Here is a 20,572-nt window from a genome sequence, read left to right as displayed (position 1 = left end):
CGTAGTGCAAAGAGCAAGAAGTCAGTAAAATCAGTAAGGTGAGTTGAGGCATCTCTGAAAGGCAAGTAAAAAACCAGAATTCTGACTATCTCATGTGAAATCCTCAAGTGTTATTTAAGTCCAGATATCTCGTACTTCCTAACATTATAGAGGCCCATGCTTTATCTCTTAACTTACTTATACCTTTGTATATTTAATGAAGTGTATTAAGGAAACAAAACCTTCATTCATACCTTGACTGAACTTGAGTACTTTCCCTCAGCTGTGACATCTCCAGCTATATTCAGGATGTTTTCTTTAGGTATCCTGACATTGTGGAACATTGCAAATCTGTTCAAACAAATACACAAGCAATGTAAAATCTACCTTGACATAGTCTGAGGTGTCTACGTTACAGAAAAAAGGTCACAAAAAAGACGTGATTGCACAGTGATGTCAGGCATATCAGTGAACAGAAAACAGTGCCCATGAGGCCAGGTAGGTAGTTTTAGGAGAGTATGCCTGGGAGAACAAGGGTTTTCAGACTCAGGGCATCAGAGGAAGTTCAAGACGAGAAATAATTCATTATAACTTAACTATTTTTAGAAAAGAAAAAGATGACGCTTACAAAACCAAAACAAACACCTCATTGACTATAGGAGACCATTTCAGCAGTTTCACAAGTGAAGAAGTAAGTAGCTTATGGGAAGATGAGCAATGTATTCTGTTTGAAGGAAGGGACAGGTAAAGTTACTTATTAGAGACCTTATACAGAGGTGGTTTGACAGACACTTTCACCAACAGCCCAGAAACCTTAACTGAATTCTGTCTCCGTGAGTTTAGGTAAGTTACTTAGCCTGATATACCTCAGCTACCAAAAAGCTTGGGAAGATGAACTTCCTTCTCCTGTTTAGAACCCATCAGGGCCATTCTGACTCCTAATAATGCCCTGCCACAAACATTTCTGCTGAAATACATGTTTTACTGAAGTGTTGTTCAGTCCAGTCTAGAGACTGCTTTGGAATAAATACACTATATATATTTAGGAGTCTAAAATACAGATCTGTGAGGATCATTCATGTTTCTGCAACCCTTATGAGGACATAGCTGAAATAGTGCCCTGAGAAGGAACTGAATGGAAAAATTTCCTTTGTTTAAACTCAGACTAGGATTTCTGTTCCCTGAATGTTGTACCTCAAAAAGGAAGAGCAAGATAACCTTTTCTAAATTGTGGCAACCTAGCAGCAAAAAAGTAGTAAGTTGTTAGAATAGGGAGAACGTCCCAAGTATTCATATTCTTCAGGAAAAAGTGTATGAACTCTTTCACCCTAATGGGCAATACAACTTGGCACAACAGCAGTAATATCAGCTCCACTCACAAATATCTCAGTATCTAATAGCACTTGAAAAGCTGTATTTGTAATCAAAGCAAATTCCTTTTTCCTGCCAATACAGGCTGATCTATTTAATAAGGCTCACGAGAGTCAGGTCTTTCACATTAATAAATTACATAAGAGCTGCTTTGCTGCATGTGCTTTAAAATTATGAGTTGTTTCCAAGGAAACATATCTGCATGTTGAATTTATTCAGCCTTAGAGATACACAGTATTTTCAGACTTAGCCACAGGGAAAAGCATGCTATCCTAACCAAGAACCAGCTGCTTATTGGCCTTAACGATGCTAAAAAGTGCTTTATTAAGTGCCAACTTCAGTGAGACAACACTACTTTGTAACAGGAGCAAATTCAGAATTCCCAAAATTCTGATTTCCATATCTTTTAATACTTTTTTCCAAATCATTGAAAACAGGAAACCTCATTCAAAAGATCTTTTGGTTAAATCCACATTCTCTGCTCCCTATAACCCAAATAAAATCCATCACAACTACAACTGTAATAGCAAATCCAATAGTTTTAAGCAATAGCATGCATGTTAGACAGAACTTGAGCTTTTCAATTATTGCTACTCATTGCTTTAATTACATGAGAGTGTGTGTGGCAAGGTTTAGGTCCCTAGTTTAGCACTCTCCCTAGTTACTGTAAATCCACAGAACTACAAGGTGCTTCCTCCTAGGAGTTTACAATACAAGAATAAAGCAAGAAGCTACAAATGTGTAAACAAACAGGCAGACACTAACTACTGAAAAATACTTTCTTGATATGGTATCTGTCAGTCACAGTGCATTTGCAGCTAAGCACTGGCATTTTTTTATAAGCCCTTAGAGCAAATGAGAATTTTAAGGAGGAATCTGAGTGATGAAAGTAAGGGAGGTTCATGGATTTTTATAAAGGATTCCTCCCCAGTAGGACAAGCTGCAGGGAAGAAAGCAATGAAATATTATTTTTAAAATCTTTGGAATGGGTGATAAAAACTGGAATCATAAAGCCAGACTAAAGAAAGAGCTGACCTAACAGAGAGATGATATAATCTTTGGGGCACAGATTAGGAAGAAATTTCAAAGGGCTCCAGCTCTTGGGCCTTCTCTTTGCAAATACATATTATTCTGAACATGTTTAGTCCCGTGTATGATGAACGGTAAGATTTCATGATAGTAATGACAATGCACAAGATGGTAAATTGTCCTTTTGTGTTTTCCGCTGTAGTGATTAGTTCAATTCATTCAGCACAGCTGTGCAGTTGTAAAAAATTACTTACAATGATATGTGCTGGAAACTCTAGAGTTCTTAAAAAGAAAATTAAAATCTACTAATATATGAATCTATATACTAATAACTTAATTTTTGGAAATTCAAGTCTACCAATATTGAACATGTGGCAGATGTGTGCCAAACAAAACAGCTCCCCAAATAACCTAAACAATTTTACCTACTTTCACCTATTGCGATACAATCCCAAATAGTTAAATCTAGAGGAAGTCTTTTGTTGGGAAAAGCAAAAAATCTTGTCTAAAGTTTTATTATAATCTGTCTGACACAAATGCAATATAACTAATTCTGTGCCACATAGAAGATCACTTAGAATTATTTTGATTAAAGACCACATGTATACCCATCATAATTTTTTTCACAACTAGTGAACCAGAATACTAAATTTCCAATCATTATATAACAATCTCTTTTCTTAAAATCAAAATTAGTTCAAATAAGTTTTTGAAAGTTTACATTTTTTCCCTTGATACTGTCTATTACAGATATATTTCCTTTTTTTTTCTGTAAGCTGCTATCAAAATAAATGCATATAAGACAGAGGACACTTTAAGAAGCAAAAGAGACATAACTACCAATGAGAAATCAACCAAAAATTCCCATGTGTAAAGAAATAAGATATATATAAGCACCACCGTTGAAAATAAAAGCAGAACCTTATAAGACCTGGGAGTTAAGTGACCTTATGAGATCATTTCCAATTGCTGTTACGCTCATTCTCCAAGAACCTTGCTATTTGAAATTGTTAGACATACTGGCCAATTTGAGCTTGACACTGGAACATAGTAAAAATAAATAGTAAGATTTAATGAAGTCAACGATCACATTTCCAATAGTTATTAGCCTAGAAAGCACAGTAAATAGACGTGGTCCACATCTGTCAACGCATTTAGGGGAAAAATCTCCTTAAAGAATTGAAGAAATATCTTACAATAATGGAACTGTATACACAGTCATGGGGATATCACGTACCAGCAAGTTTGGAAAATGGCTAAATTTCACATGGTGATGACAAGACCATAGGTTTGAAACCTACCCTGCTTAGGGCCTCTTCTGCATAGCAAACAGTGTGACTGAGATTAAGACCTCTCAGCGAGAAAGACAGATGGCTGTCCCTTTAAATACATATCATAGGGCTCCACAGCAATGTGCAAATTTGCATCACATAGTCCACAGTTTAAAAAAAAAAAAAAGTACCACCTAGATTTCTACCTAGATTAGCTGAGCAGAGTGAAGTGCAATTCCAAGAGTAGCATTCTTGTTTCGATTCTTCAGCCAGTAGTTTAGGGAACATTTCAAGCAAAGTTAATTTTACTGACTTTAAATCATGCAATAGTAATTCATCTGGTGTGCAGTAATGCTGACAAAAAGGGAGCAGCTGGAAAAACTACAAGGTCCTTTTGCCAGTACTAAATTAATAAGCTGTTACCTATAGTACAAATAGCTCAAACATACTTGCTGAATTTCAGACTCAGTAAAATGCCTTTCCTGCCAGCTTTTGTTATTGACTACGTTAGAGATGGTGCAGCGACAATTCCTTCAATCCTTCCAGGCAGAAACAGAAAGCTAGTGAATGGTATTGGAAGGCTGCGAGTCAAGTGATCTCATGGCTGTTTATGGGATACAGTAAACCTTGGGAAGCGTAACACTTCAGAGGTTTGGTGAAAAACTTGCAGAAGGAAAGAGAACAGCCACAGATTCCAGACTGAAACTCACAGAAAGGTTAAGAGTTGAGAAGAGTTAACAGAAAAGCTGGGGAAAACAGCAAGGCAGTGTATTAGCTCTAGTTTCCACAATCAAGGCTCTAATCTAAGAATGCGGCTCTGTAACAGTAATGCTCAATAGCAATGACAACACAACATAGCATTTTATAGGCCTCCTAACCCTGTCTTAATGGACTTCATGGACATACAAAGACCCACTCACCCTGAAGTTCTTATAAGCTAAGTGCCAGTCTTGCAAGTAGTTCTGGGTGGACAAACTCCTGCAACTGTTGAGAGCTCACAGAACTCTGCTAAGGGAGAAAAAAGGTTGTTCGAAGTTCACTGCAGATGCTAGGCTGTATTTCCGTGGGTGGTAAAACAAATGTATGACCAGATCTGGAATCTACCTTTCCCCATTAGCACCATCAAGTGCCTGTCTGTGAACTGGCTATGGCTACAGTTTTGAGGTACATGTGAGTGACAAAAATGAGAGGATAAGGCAGCACTCTTCAGCAATGTGACTACATCTTAGCAATGTGCATAGCACTGTATGTACCCATATAGTGTCCAACCTTGACTGTAGAAACAAAGTAGAGAGGGCAAAACAGGGAAGTACCCATGATTCTACTGTAAAAATCAGTTTGACTGAAATTGAAAATATGCAAGATGGGTCTTGCAAAATACTTGGTTAAACTGTGACACTGGCACTGTTCACAAGCATTTAAGTATTGATGGTACTGTATTCAGATAATGTAAGTAGACATACAGGAATTTTTAACATTTATTTGTATTATATAGCTGCTTCATTACCATTGCAATTGTTTGTGACTCTGGTCAGAGGCTGCAGGACAATAAAAACATTAAACAACCATAAGCTTGTTTACTTGTGAAGCAGGACTGATTTCTACACTTGCTTTCTTATTCATATCCCTGTACTGTCCCCTTCCCTGTACTGGAACAGCCTCTTCTGTGGCCTTGCAGTGAGCCAGACCTGACAAATGATCTGGTTGAAGGCAGCCAATTTATTTTTTTTTTTGGGAGGGGGGTTGTGGGATTAGTTTTCAGGCAGTTCCAGTTCCCTAGCTGAGCCCCACCACCCCCCTCAGCTACACAAATATCTGTCCCGGCACAAAGAAAAAGGCAGTGTGGGAGTAGAAGCAAACAACCAAAGAAGCTGAGTATGGAAATTATCTTCACCGAACTCCTGCTTCAGACTGTAAGATGAAGCTCCAAAGACTACGTAGGCTTCAACCATGTATTACAGCTCCTATCCTCCTAGTGAAGTACCTGCAACCACTGCAAAATCTAAGAGTTAAGATGATAAATACTAGGAAACAAAACCCCTTTGAAGAACTGGACTTTGATCTGTTCTGCCCTTAAACTAGCAGTAGCAGAACTGATACTGAAATAGCAACGAATCTAAAAAAATGAATGAACCGTTTAAAAGTCATTCATAAAGGCTTGGAGGTTGTGTGATGTACACCATCTTTGCCAATACACAAGGAAGGAAGTGTAGTGGGGGCTTTCAGAACCTGCAATATCTTTACAGGAGGGCTTCTTTTACACCATTTATTGTTTTTCTGACCAATAAATCCCCTTTACCCATTTCTTCTTGGGTGTTTTGTTTTGTTTTCAGTATCTAGAGAACTGAATCTGGCCTCAGTAATTGCTAGCGAACACGCTGAATGTCTTTGCATGTTTTATGTATGGAGAGATTGAGCACATTTTTAATTGTACATGAAACATTGTTAAACAGATAATAAAATACTTGTTTTCTGAAGACCATCATTATAATTAGCTACAGTTAACAATTATTCTTCCCCCAGAAAGACTTTTTTCTGCCCTAGAAATAATTCAGTTAAAATAAATATCTTTCTATCTGGCAGTGGTTTGCGCTATCTTTGCTAGTTTAATTTCACTAGTTTTTCCCTTATAGGTTTTGTCTGCTCAACAAACTGCATATACGTTATCAGTGGCTACAGCTGAATGAGCTCAGAACATGTTTTACAAAGACAGGCATGTTAAGCTCCACTTCAGAAACACAATTATAACTCATTTTGAAACTTCCCCATGCAGATTCAGTTGGGTATCATTTCCATTTCTGGAGTGGGGAAAGCAACAATTTTCTGCTAGTTACATTAAATCGGACAGTAAATTGGTTCATCACCAATACCAATCAGTGGCAATCATTTACTGACATGCACTGCAGTAAGGAGTAATTTTTATAACGTTACATTAGCCAAGGTAGACAAAAAAAACCCCAAAACCCAAAGGGAAGAAACAGAAATGTGTATTAGCACTTACCCAAGCTCTTGCTTTATGTCCATCCTCTTATGCCTGCCATACATTTTACTGAAAAGCCCCTGGCTCCCAAATACCCAGAGTTTTTTCAGTGGTTGTTTTTTGCCTCAGCTACTTCCATATTGGGACTTCAGTGAACAGCAAATTTCAAAGACTGCCAGAGCACTAGCAACAGGTGGACTTTTTTATGGTAAAAATAAAGACTGAAGCACTTGCATCCCCTGGTGGCAGTCTGATTTATTGTTCGGTAACAAAACACAAAACCAGTCTCCGTAACAAAAAATAGGAGTTCTATTTCTAACCCTTTATGTATTGATTACACAAATTATTGTAAATAAAAAAAAAAGAAAAAATATTTTGAAATGTTTTAAAGTGATTTTGTCTTTTTTGTCAGGGTAGCTGAAGTTGCAAAGATTTGCAAAACCCATGTGATTTTTAGACATTCCAATTATGAAGCTCTAAGAATTATTTGGAAGGAGAAGACTAAGCAACTGGATTTACACTGCAAAAATTCCCACATTACTTCTGAAATTCTTTCTGTTACTGTAAACATTACACCCTGCATTAGCAGGAAACCAGCCTTCAGCCAAATGACTCAAGAGATTAATTGGTTTCCAAAGCCAGAAGGGACAACTACAGTCACCTACTCTGTTCTCTTGCATAGCATAAATCAATGCCATTTTCCATTGAAGCTCTGGAATTTCTTCCCCGTGTCCTTCATAAGGGTTCAGAAGCTTAACTCTCTGTACCCATATTGAATATTAGTAGGATAAACGTATTGAAGTACAGGAACAAAATATGACATCTCTGCCAGAGAGTCAGGCTCTGATCTGCACTGTGACCATTTATCCTGAGTGTAACTACATGGAAATACATCTGATTTACTAAGTGTCTATGGTAGTTGAATCAGACTTCACACATACAGTCCAAGAACTAGCAAAGCATGTAGTAGATCTAGACTAACACTGGTAGTCACAGCACAATGGAATGTTTTCTCGTCACCACATACAACAGGCTTCTATACTGCTGGCTGTGCTTTCAAGCTAGGATATAAGATTGCTAAACTGCTTCAGAGAACACCTTGACAAGGCAGTGTCTGGTGAGACATCTCCTCATGAATCTTGGCATTTTGCAGATCATGCAACCAACAGTCCATTTTCTAGAGTAGCACAGCTTGTTGTCTCTGCAAACAAATGCAGAGCTATGAAGCCACTTCCTCTCCAGTCCCCATCCAGGCCTTCGTGTACCTCTGAGAAGCAACGTGTATAAGGCCTGACATTTTTGACAGCTCAGTGTGAGCAGGGAAGTGGCAAAGGCAAAACTAGTTCTCTAGTTCTTGTGAACAACATTGGCATCTAGCCTCAGACCCCTCCAAAGAAAACAACTGAGGTATAACAGGAACATAGGCTCCTAGAGTTTTCAGCTGAATGAAGGGTATCTACTGGTAACCTTGGGCATCCTTGTCCCTCTAGCTTAATCTGAATGTGCTGTCTTAAGCTTTCTAGTGCAGAGACTGTCTTAAACCATACTTAAGACATCTAGATCCATGATTTGGGCTCCTCAGGCACTGCTGTTACCAGAAAATAATAATTTCCTTTAAAGCAGCATATGCAGTGTAAACAAAAAGATCAGAATGCCCTATGCTTGCTTTAAATGACGTGTGATGTCGTAAGTAAGATAAGGGACTCCATCTGACATTAAGATGGGAAGTCATTGGTATCTCTTACTTACAGTGTATTATGTGTGTTCTCATTTCAGATTATTCAGTTATTACCTATATTTTAAGAAATGCTCTGTTTTTTCCCACTAAATCAAAGGATAAATCGATTTTAAAATTATGTGCATTTTGATGTTTTGCGACAAGGACACTCTTCTCCCTCCTTGCGTGTCACATAAAACTATGCTGCAAACTAAGAACGAACAGCAGAATTTGAGTATTTCTACAGAAATGTGAAGCCGAATTACATTTAGATTATTTAGGCCCATGTTGCTGTGCCATCTGGTGGCTACTAGTTTGTAATGCAGATGGAGGCAAAACCCACCAAAACCAACGTCCAAACCCTCTTCTTTTCCAGGGATTTTCTCACACATTTCCTCTATAAAAATTAATTTTATACATTTTTGTTCTTTATTTCATTTGTCTTCAGGCAACAGAGAATCAATGAGAATGAGCTACGTAAACATAAAAGTCAGTGCGATTTTTGCCACTGCAGGCTATTTGGGACATCAGGAGGAGGCTGATACAGACAACAAACTACAGAGGACCGACAATCTTCTGGAAAGCCAGGAAAAGCTGGCTTTTGACAGCACTTTGAAAGCAGGACACTTTAGGATTTCTATACTTCTTTACTGCAATGGTGTGTTATACGTGACAGCATCTCTCTCTCTAATGGACTGGATCAACAGAAAGAGGTACATTTGAGGGATTGATATCCCCCCCCCCCCTTACTATTTTAGGTCTGTCTTTACACAGAGCTATGTAAATGATACAGTTATTTTTACATAATGGTTGTTTTAATGTAGAAATCTATACCTCAATTGCCTCACTGTCTTTCCTCCCCACCAGACGCTTTGGTTAATAATGCAGACACACAGTAAGGACACTGAAGCCCACATCTCAAAAATGGAGCCCACACACTTTTTATTTCAACTGTACACAGAGGATACAATAAAAAAATAACTATCATTCTCCTTCTCTTCTGCAGTGAACAGGACTAGTCCAGAAATCCCATGGTTTAAACAAGATACCTAGTTTCTCTACTGGGTCTCATTAATTTTACATCTTTACCAACAATAAACCTTGTCCGTGGACCTGCATCAGCCTTCCTGTGGGCTGGAAATTGACAGACAAAATTATTAAGAGCTTACACCCAGATGGGTGGAGAGGCTGATTAAGTTCTTTACTCAGAACTTAATGGATTTTTTGAGGTGGGTTTTTTTTCATTATTATTGTCACTGAGTCTATGACTGCAAGAATGCTTGGGGATATTCACAGAGTATCCATGGCACTTTATATTCTAAAAAGTGAGAGAAGTAGAAAGACTATGGTTATTCAGATAGAAAATACTGAAATTAAGGATTTTTCAATAGTCTTTTTTACAAATACTAACAACTTAAAACCACTAGCAAATACCTCAGAAGACAGAACTAACATGGATGGATATTTGCACTACTACAGTGTGATATAGTCTAGAACATTTCCTCCTTCGCATGGATTGACTTACCCATTATCCAACCCATTCTGCCCAAGTTTCTTTCCTATGTCACCTACCATCACACCTGGCATTGGTAGGAGAGTTTTTGTGTCTCGAATCTGCATAGAAGTGGCACAAAACATTATTTCAATTGTGGAAAAATGGAAGTTATTTGTTGAACTTGTTAACGCTAAAGAAAGCTCTCTGTTTTTTAAAAGCACGTGATCCTGGATACAACTTGTACATATGTATCCTCTCATTCAGGACATAGATCCCTTAATGAAAATTACTTTGGTAATACGACACTAATTACATCACTGTGTTAAATAAGCCTTGACACTGATGACTGCTCCCATCAAACTAGCATTGAAACCTTCTTCAGGTGTACACAGACATAACAGGAATCAATGGAACTTTTATGTAACGATCAGCTTTGAGATATTCCCTGATTTATTAATAAATCCTGTTCAGTCTGCAACCAGTTAATTTTACTATGTACAGCTTCCTCTACTGCATTGCCATATTTTCTGATGCCTTTAATCTTATAAACTGATCTCTGTAGTAGAAGCTTGCAGATTTCATGCAGACCAGCCTGAAGTATTGGCAGTCACAAATCATCTTAGGCCTCATCCAAGACTTTCAGGACTTCATATAGCAAAGGTTAGTTCTAAATATATAGGTAGCATGATAATTGGAGGCTTTTCAGCTCTTGTATTTTTCAGAATTTTTTGCAGAGAACTGACAGTATAACAACTGGCCGTACAACCATCACAAAATCAGTGAACATTTAAAAACAGTACACTTGTTACAACTGCCATTAAATGTTGAAGGCATTAATTAAAGAATCCGCTGATCTGACATAAATAATAGCATAATAGAAAGTCTTCAATTTGAACCCACTCCTCCCAGAAGAAAAAAAAATATTAGCAGTATTCCTACCCTACCTGCACAATAAAGGAATGTAATCCTTGGCACTGTCCATCAGGAGTATAGAGCTGGGCATACACAACTGCATGAGTGGCATGTTTCCCCATATTACCAACCCAGAACTTTGCAGCTTCAAAGTCTGGAGTATGGATAATAAATTCCTGTAGCCAGGAAAGAAAGGAGCATATTAAGTAAATCATAAAAATCAACACATGGCTATTTTCTTTTTTTTTTTTCCATGACCATGGTAATGTTTTGAAAACATCCATTAGCTGCCAGAGTTAGATTTGCTGACGTCTCTGTTACTGTGTTCAGCTTTGGAGAAAATACGTGTAGCTAGGAAAAATTCAGAGCTGAAAAGGTTCATTACTTCATTGTAAAGTGTGAAATTCAGCCTTTTAATTGCTCACTTAGGCAGTTAAAAAAGTAAAGCAAAGTGATGGACTCAAGAGGCATTTCCTAGATCTTAGGTTAAGCTGAGCTGTGCAACCATGTGAGGGACTGTGGGGCTGTTTCAGCTGTGAGGGATGAAACTTATGCAGGGACCACCTCATCTTGCACAGTTTGTATGGAATGGAAGCCTGGTTGACAGTGTGAAAGGCAGCACACTTCCCAGTTTGGACAACTGCGGGACCATGAGTAGTGGGAATTCTGAAGAATACACGTATCCTGAAATTTAGACATAGCTTCAGCATTCAGATTTTTGGATTCCACATAGTGTTCTTTCTGGATGTAAAAAAAAATCTGAACTCAGAGCTTCATGGTCTTAACAAAGATTTAGTCATTTCAGTCACTTTTACTGCTGTGCACTCACCACCAGCCTAAAACTCAATTTATTTAAATGGAACTTTTCATGCTGCCAATCTCAGAACTTTTGTTGAGTTTCTTTTCTGTAAAGGGATCTGATTGTCCATGTTGCATAAATGCTCACTGAATTGCTTGTATATGAAAAAATGCAGACCGAAATGTTGTCCTACCGAAGAATATAAAATCTTATGTTTCAAATCTATGATCTCATTTGTCATTCTTTTGAAGCTACTTCATGATGTGACACTGTTTGTTGTCAGTAACAGCACTTAGTTCTGTATAATACAGTGCAATAAAATGCCACAGTCTTTGGGGGAGATGATGAGGCTACCTACTTGGGACGTTAAATAACACATTTTAAATTCAACTTGGCATAAATCAAAGCATGTAGATGACAGAGAGAGAGAAAGTTCTATTGGCCTCCTCTCGTTTTCTCCCTCAATGTAAAACTATGATGAGTTCTATTAATTTACTGAAAAAAATGTTAGAGGACAATGAATTTATTTGTGCAGTAGAGTTGATTTCAGAAAACAAATTATTAATAGTAAGCACCATCCGAATGGAAAAAGAAGTTTCTTGTCATTTTCTTTGGGTCTCTCCAATAGTCTTGTTATGTCTTGTTTATATTTCTTTTTCTCATCCTCAGGAAATAATCCTCACCTTTATATAAAAAGTCTTCATGTTTGAAGACAAAAGACAATTTAATATGCACATCCAACTATTCCTTAAGAGACACAACAAAGAAGGCGGCTGCTATAGTTATCACACAACCAGAAGAGAGAGCAAGAAAACAGAAACTGCAAATATTTACAATAATGAAAATCTTTGGTGGTTTGTTTCTTTTTACATTCCGCGTTTGGAGTTTAACTTGATTCCTTCTTCTTAATCAAAGAAATCCCTGAATCATTCTGTCCTGTTAGTAAGTAACAGAGCTTAGCAGTGTCAAAATTATTCCTGTGCATTAAGGACTAACCTGAGTGCTACGATCAAATGTGGCAGTAGTCCGTATGCCTTTGGTATTAGTTCCATGGCTGAGTTCAGTCAGAGCGAAACATCCAAAAATCTAAATAAGGAGATATAAGGCACAATTCAAGACCACTTCTACTACAGCAACTAAAACTCTAAGATTTCTGGACGATTGCAAATTCAGCGGTTGGAAAGTAACTTGCAATTGCAAAAAAACAATAAAATGTAACCCTAAGGCTAGAGTTACATGCCTGCAGTTGAATAACAGGTATTTTATGATGGCTGACTCATTCAGGCAGGTACAGTTTACTACATTCACTAAGTTTTCAGCTGCCTGGGTTGAAAGAACTGTTGTGTAGTGAAAATCATCAAGTCTACTTGCATTACAAGCCATTCTGGGAACTCCCAAACTTAGGTGGAAAACAGAATGAGCCTGTTTATTTTTAAAATTACAAACAGCCTACATTATTAAAGGGGATAAATATATATCAGATCAATGTATTGATACACCTGGTTCTCAGCAGCATTTAGGAACACTGCCTGCTTGAAGCCACACTGAAGTGTGCATGCTACAGCCCCTTACCCTAGACTGGTTCTGTAGTACACACTTTTCAGTAACAAACCTTTGAAAAGCAAGAGAAAATAAAAACAAACAAACAAAAAAAAAATCCAAAACCAAACCCTGAAGCCTCAGGCAAAATAATTCTGAAAATACATATCCTAAGGCTTTTGCTTAGACTGAGAATCATTAAAAGAATTCATCCTGATCTTCAGCACGGGACAGCCAATCAGAACTATGTAGTAGTATATTGTTGTCTATGAGCAGACAGATAAATATGCAATTTCAGAAAATTAAATAATCAAGGAAGATGAATGGCTGGCAAAAAAAAAAAAAAAAAAAAAAAAAGAAAAGATAAGAAGTGATAAAGAATAAAGGAAGAAACATGAAGCTCAGTCTGGGTGTGCTCAGCATGTGTATCTCCAGCGAATGCTGTCCACATGGCCAAGTGGCATGGACAGGAGAAACCGTTTAGGATTGGCTCCTTCTATACCAGATAGGCTGCACTTATTCTGCAGGGTACTTGGTCCTGAGTCTCCACTGCACTCTGTGTGGTGCTTCTGTGGCATTAAGACATTATTATTTTCCATTTTATACCATCAGAATACAACTTCTATAGCATCATGGCAACAGTATGCATTGCACAGTGTATGACATATACATGGGAGGTGGGAGTGTTTGAGCATGCAAAACTTGCTAAGATACTCTTCACTGACTATGGGCGGAGACTGAACTGCTGTAGCGTCATCTACATTGCCTTCTGGGAGAAGTCCCCAAACTCTGTCTGCATGTTAACTTGGACAGTCCAAAACAGATCCAGGAAGTGGCATAATAGCTAGCAGTGAGGACAGGGTAGTCAGGGCTCAGTGCCTGGATTTGCTCATTGGTCTCTTCTTTTGATAATTAGAAGTACCTAGGTATGTAAAGAGATCAGAAATAACACAAAGGTGCGGCTGGTGCCACAGTTCTGACGGTACCCATTTCTCACAAGTTATCAAAAAAAGCCCATTACCTCCATGCTATAAACTTGTTTCACAAAGTCTGCAAATCTCATAGAAGCACTCAAAATTGTACCTGCAAATACCTGTAAAAACAGAGAATTATGAACTAAATCAGTGGTGACCCCATGATAGAAAGCACAAATTGCACATGCATAGTAATTTGTAATAGTGATGTCCATTAAAGAAACCAAAGAACGTAGGCTGCATAGTAAACTACTACTTAGATTACAGCTGGAGAAGGTAAGTCAGGATTTGATCCTATCAAGGCCCCTTTACAGAGGACTCAACTTTTCACAGCTCTGTTCAAGCCTTCATTGCAAAACTTAAAAAATGCCTAACGAGCTCACTTTCCACTCATCCTTACCGATGCCCCCTTGAGTAGGGTAAAACTTTATTCTAGTTTTATTGCAAATATATTGGGAACCGAAGGTGACTGCTTCAAGATCAGACAAGAACATATTTTAAAACTACCTTCAGTTTTTCTAGATGCATATTCACATAACAAAACTGTAGTTTCCAGATCCTCCCCTGCCATGTGAGTAGTAATTAATTAATTAAACTAACATTATTTGACCAGCTATGTCAAGTATTCTTTCTGAGAGACTCATCTAGGGAGCAACTGATGAACAGAATCCCAGCCACTGATGTCAGTGAGAAACTTTACACGGGTTTTCATTCCTTCTGGATTCTGTCCTGAATCAAGACACTGGGGATTAGGCAAGGACGTTTTTGATGCTTGTATCTGTAGCAAAGACATAGCCACTAAATAGGGCCCAACAACCAAGTTCTTCAGCTGCTACTGCCCTAGAGAGGAGGCAGAGGAGTGGACAAAAGAAGGTGGAACTGTAGGAATCAAAGTATCTTTCTGTAGCTCTGTCTATACTGCTCCACCTTTACTTTCCAGGTGGGATTCCAGACATGGGCTTAACGACAGGGCTTAATGACAAAGACCCACAAACTTCACTCCACAGCTCTCTGATTCTTCTGAACAGTTAAACGGAGTTCCATTTTTGAAAACAAAAGACCGGGAAAAGACATAGCTTTAATAAAACAGGCAGAAAGCAACAGAATTATGGTATTACCAGACACTTAAATTAAATATACACCACTATATCCTTTGAACCGTACTTACACCGCAATGTAAGAAATACTGGAGACATGGAGACCAATCGTACATTCCTATGCAGATCATCATATTAAATATCTTTAATGGGTTCTCTATGATCTCTTGCTGAGTAAGAAAATTATATTCAAAGAGCCTTTTACAGCGCAGGAATGTCAGCTCCTGATATTTCTCACGGCATAAATCTTCCCCAGGATGATGTGCAAAGAGAGGATCACTTTCCAGAGCAGAGAAGATTCTATTCTTGAGGGGGGAAAAACTGACATGAGAATGTTAATCTAAAAGCATTAACAAAATGAGTTAATGTTCTTCCAGGATAATACTAAGCCTCAATCTAAGGTTTAATAGAAGTTATAAACTTATAAAGCCCAAGCTCTAGAGAATAAACAAATATATTTAAATGGTCTGTCATTAAATGTACAGTTCATGAAGCTAAATTTTATGAAAGCTCCTTCACAACGAAGTAGTAAGTGTGGGACTGATTCACTCTGAATATAAGAGAACAGTACGGTAAAACTTACTTGCTTTTTATAACAGTTTATTATTTCATTACATGAAGCTACTGGCAGGATCTAAAGGACAATGGCCCCTAATCCAAAGATAAAGGAAAAAATCCAGGGATTACATTCAGTTAGAAATATGCCATAATGGTAAAGCCATTAAGCTACCACAACTGCTCTGTTCCCAGATGAAAGCAGAAATGTACTCCATTTAATGGAACCATCATATGCAGTCATTCAGTATGGGGATGTGCATTTTTTAATGTTTTAATCTGGATCCTTTTTTTTTTTTTCATTAGATGATATACTAAGGCATTTTTTTACTTCAGATGTCTGTGTCTTCAGGATATCCACATCTTCTTAATTATCTTTCATGTAATTTATAGGGGCGGGGGGGGGGGGGCAGGGGGAATGCAGTGCCTTAGGCAAAATCTTTCTGAAAGGTTTTTTAAGTCCTTTCCTCCTCTGAAGAGAATGACAGAGTAAGAAGAAAGAAACCCAGAAGATTTCCTGTGGTTTTCTTTGAAAGGGTCACTCCTTCTCTCCGTATGAACAACACTATTTGCTCATACAGCTTTGAAAATCCATCAAAGCGCACTTGTGTTTTTCTATGCTTTTAAGCCAATCAGTCAGGTGCAGAACAAGACATTCTTGATTTCTCAAATCTACCTTGTAAGACTTTAATAATTATGGTGAATGTTCAAGATCAGCTTAAATCCATGTAGATCTCTACCACGTTCAAACAAAACAGTTCTTTCTCCTCCTACATCTCCAAGTCATGCATTCCCACACCATCTCTTGTGCTGCAATTAATCTCTTTCTTTGGTAGGTTTAGCTTTCAGCGAGGCAGGCATGCTAATGTGTCCAACTGCAATGCCACATAAGCATTAACGCAAGCACAGATCGTAGGAAATTATGTCAGGTCAAAGGAAGACAGAAATACTATGTTTGGCAGTGCCATGAACATAGCTCAGCTTAAGTGTATCATAAACCCACAGGATATATGATTTAATGCAAACAATACAGTAAAGACAACATATGGTAGAATATAGTTCTTTCTCACTTTGAAATGAACACTTGAGGTTCTATAACATAGCATCTGCTGGCCTCCCCTGTACTGACGTTCAGTAATGAAACAAGTCTTATGAGACAGCTAAGTAGGTTGCTCAAAAGTTCTGCTCTATTCTGAAAATTAGACGTACAAATCCAATTTCTTCATGCTTGGTATCTAAGGGTATTATTAAATATTCTCCCTTTGAAAATCACATACATGCTTCTACTGATATCTCCAAAATTAAAACATGCTTACAATTTTTGCAAAGTTTACCTTAAGCCGGATGATATCTTCACCATCTAGTAACACTGCCATCTCCTTCCAGTTGAAGGAAGCTTTCTTACGATATTTGCAAAGCGGTCCTTTAGGGAAATCTGGTAGCAAAGTATCCCATGAACTTTGATTGCCAGTGGCTTCCTTCAGGTTCAGTGAGGATGCCATTGTTAGTTAAACTGCACCAAACAAGAAAAGATACATCACAAACTGAAGCACCACAGATGACTCATTTTTAATAATAAAAAGAGATCAAAAGGGTTGTTTAATTAAATCCATACACTTGTACAAATGTAAGAGTACAGCAGTGCAGAGCCAACTAAAAGCTTACCCTTCCATTTTTCTAATTCAGTTGGCTTAGTACAAGCTAAGAAAAAAAGAATACCTTTGATCAAATATACATGAATGACACAGTCTTCGTCATTAAAATATGAGCTAACCCTTTTTAAATAAGCAAAATATGAAACAGGGACACCATTGGTTAATATGGCATAATAAGAAAGGGGGGATAAAAGATTCAGGCAAAAAGCCCCCATGTCTTAAGAATAATTGTTACCTCACTTCTAACTTAAATGCAACGTAATAAAATAGTAAAGCACCCAAAGACGCATACAAAGCCCTGTTCAAATGCAGGAGATGCCTGTATTATCTTCACATTACTAATTAACATTTAAACAACTTTTAACTAAATGGCATCTTTGTTATATGTTAAGGTTTGGTTTCATATAACTGAAGTGATGACCTATTGTTTGTGCATAAACACCTGACTGAACACATCAAGGAAACTGCAGGAACTCTGCCCTTATCTTCCACTAGTTGAATATATGAAAGAGTAAACGGGTAATAAATCTTCTAGTTCATGTACGCCAATTGCAAGAAACAAATGTCTGTATAATTGTGCACATTTGCATCTCCTTTACTTAATTTAATCTTGCCCAGAACTCGGTTAGCTCCCACAGATCCACATGGCTACATGAGCGCTATGCTACCTGGGTATATCTGTCCAGGCCATTAGGAGTACTGCAGAAAAAAAACAGGTGGCTTTGCATAAGTGAAACAAACACACCTCCAGCCCTGTATACTGTTTCAGTGCTTTGATACAGTGAACATTTAGAATTGTGAGACTAGAACAGTATCAGCGCATTGTCCATCATTAATAGAGAAGGCAAATGAAACAAGCAGGAGGCCCTCTCTGCAAGGAGTCTGTAAAGGGTACAGACTAAACCTGCATAATTGAAGTCAAATAAAACTATTACAATAGTGACTTCAACAGAACACATAGAACTATAGAGCTTTTCTTTTACATAGATGATGCAGCTCTGGAAAATTCTCTTGAAGTGTCATATTGCCATATCAAGTATAAATTCAAAGTGAGAACTTTGCAACCACACTTAAAGCTTCACTTCTCCTTTCTTCCCTAAAGTTTAAATTTTCATTTCTGTTACGTATTGCTTGTAACATTTTTAGTTTGTCTTTCCACTAAACATTTTTTTCCTAAATACTTTCTTCTCTGCTGAGTTGACCTGAGGGTCTTGTGATCAAAAGCAGTAAGGCCCCATGAAATCCTGCTGGCATTTTGTGGTGTACATCTATGGATCACGCAAGCGCACTGCAAAAAGTCACAGACCCGGCTGGATTTCATTATCAGTAGGTGCAATCGCACTAGTTTTGGAGAAAAGGAGAATCGCTTTGCATTAGAATCTGGCCCAAAGATAAAAGGCTTATTCCTCTGCTGCTTCCAGAAGCAGATGCCGGAGTACCTTCTGCTGCTACCTGCTCCTAATGCACCCAGCAATTTCTGTCCCTTCATGCAGATAGAAGAGATCAGTGTTATGCTTGTGAGATGCAAAAATAATCAGGCAGGGGAACAGAAGCTGGCTGCATTATAACAAGGGGACTGGCGTGAAGAAGCAATCTCACAGGTACTGGGAGGACATCCAGGCCCAGGGCTGGCCAAGGGCTCAGTATGGACTATGAACTGTATAAAGTAGTCATGAACTATGAACTGTAAACTATGAACTGAATAAAGTACAGAAACTAATAGTTTCTACTTTGGCACTCTACTTTTTCAGTCATGTTTTTTTCCTCATCATCTTGAGGTACCTCCCTACTACATTTCTGCTAACGTACTCCTCTTATGGAGGTCATTTCCTAGTTCTGGACAGTATAGACATAGAAGACGACTGCAGCACAGCATTTCTGCACGTGACTTCCAAATTGGTTCTAGGAAGGTGCAGTTCTAGTACTGAGCAACAGGTTTGGAAATAGAGAAGGGGAAAAAAGGGCACTGAGAAAGAGCATTTCAACCTGAAGCCAAATAAACAGACATTACTCTTCTAACTGGAAAACAGGTAAATCAAGCAGAAGTTCAAGGCTTCTGGCTCAGAACAGAGAAAAATTTACATGCAAATATTGCAGTTATTGAACCTAACTTTATTTACATAGCAAATCAGTAAGATTGCTCAAATGAGAAAAGTGTTCACAAACAAAGGATCCTGTACTTCAAAAAAATTTACAATTTCTGTCTTCACACAATGTTTTAATGTAATTTGGTTCCAAGCAAATATCAAAGTGATCCAGAAACCGAAACAGGCAGTTACAATAGGAAAGTTAACAACTGGCCTAAAGAATAACCTCAGTGTTAACTTCAGCCTTGTGCTGGTATTTCAAAATCTGCGTACAGGTGTGGCAGTAAAAAAATAACACGTTATTTTCAACTTGCTGAGAACTGCTGCAGTTTCACTGAGAAATGCTGAGTTGAAAACCTTTTTAAGTGGACGATGCTCCTGCTAGTTAATTCAAATTCATGCCTGGACAACAACAGTATCTGAATCGCGAGGGAGTATTTCAGTCAGCAGTGCATTACCATCAGTTTTCTGGCATGATGACACAGCTCAGACACATGGTAGCTGCCCAGAATAACGTATTGTACCCTTATTCTGTCAGAAATAGCATTACTCGCAAACGTAGAGCCGACAGAAAATAAGAAACACTGTGACAGCAGTTGCCCAGAGGAAGACAACACCGGAGAAGCTAAAGGCAGGGAAGTAAACCTCCTCTTTAAGAATCCTTTGAGGTTTCATTGCACAAACCGCTATGTGAGCTGCCTGAATTCAGGGTGGGGCCTCGCTTCTGCTCAGAGGAAAAAGTCCAGACGACTAAGTAATATCCTGGTTTTTAGCACAAAAAAAAGTACAGTGATTTGTTTCCTTGAAAAGTCGGGCAGTGGGAGGCCTGCCAGTCCGCGTTCCCGGGTTTCAGCCCGCTTTCAGAAAGGTGTTTCTACGCTGAGGTACCGCCGCCCCTGTCACACCGATACAGGCCTTTTTCAAGCAAACGCTACACACGGGGTACAAACCCAGCAACCCACACTCGCTCCTGGGAGCAGGCGGCCCCCCGTGCAGCGCCGCACCGCAGCAGTTCCCCGCCGCGCCCCGCAGGGCCGGTCCCCGGGCAGGGCTGGCAGGAGGCGCTGCCCGCCCGCCCTGGCCGCGGCGCCGTGGGACGGACAGCCCGCCTC

General features: G+C 38.6%; 1 protein-coding gene across 5 annotated transcripts in view; it reads right to left on the bottom strand.

Moving 5' to 3' along the window:
• The window catches only part of ACOX3 (acyl-CoA oxidase 3, pristanoyl), a 36,643-nt gene that overhangs the window by 15,879 nt on the left and 192 nt on the right, over window positions 1-20,572 (bottom strand). Inside the window, exons 1-8 of one of the 5 annotated variants that reach the window (XM_027790710.2) lie at window positions 19,919-20,504; window positions 17,053-17,231; window positions 15,235-15,468; window positions 14,114-14,185; window positions 12,550-12,639; window positions 10,787-10,930; window positions 9,873-9,961; window positions 234-330 (exon numbers count right to left, since the gene is read on the bottom strand). In XM_027790710.2, coding sequence (XP_027646511.2) covers window positions 234-330; window positions 9,873-9,961; window positions 10,787-10,930; window positions 12,550-12,639; window positions 14,114-14,185; window positions 15,235-15,468; window positions 17,053-17,220 — 894 coding nt within the window. In that variant the 5' untranslated portion in view covers window positions 17,221-17,231; window positions 19,919-20,504. Of the gene's footprint in view, window positions 1-233; window positions 331-9,872; window positions 9,962-10,786; window positions 10,931-12,549; window positions 12,640-14,113; window positions 14,186-15,234; window positions 15,485-17,052; window positions 17,232-17,972; window positions 18,295-19,918; window positions 20,505-20,572 lie in introns of those variants that run through there. The other 4 variants (XM_005229805.4, XM_055794339.1, XM_027790718.2 and 1 more) reach the window with 4 other exon arrangements.

Source organism: Falco peregrinus, chromosome 2 (genome assembly GCF_023634155.1).
Source record: "Falco peregrinus isolate bFalPer1 chromosome 2, bFalPer1.pri, whole genome shotgun sequence".
NCBI classification, from domain to species: Eukaryota; Metazoa; Chordata; class Aves; order Falconiformes; family Falconidae; genus Falco; species Falco peregrinus.
The sequence above is the reverse complement of the archived record's forward strand: the minus strand, read 5'-3'. Positions and strand labels throughout refer to the sequence as shown.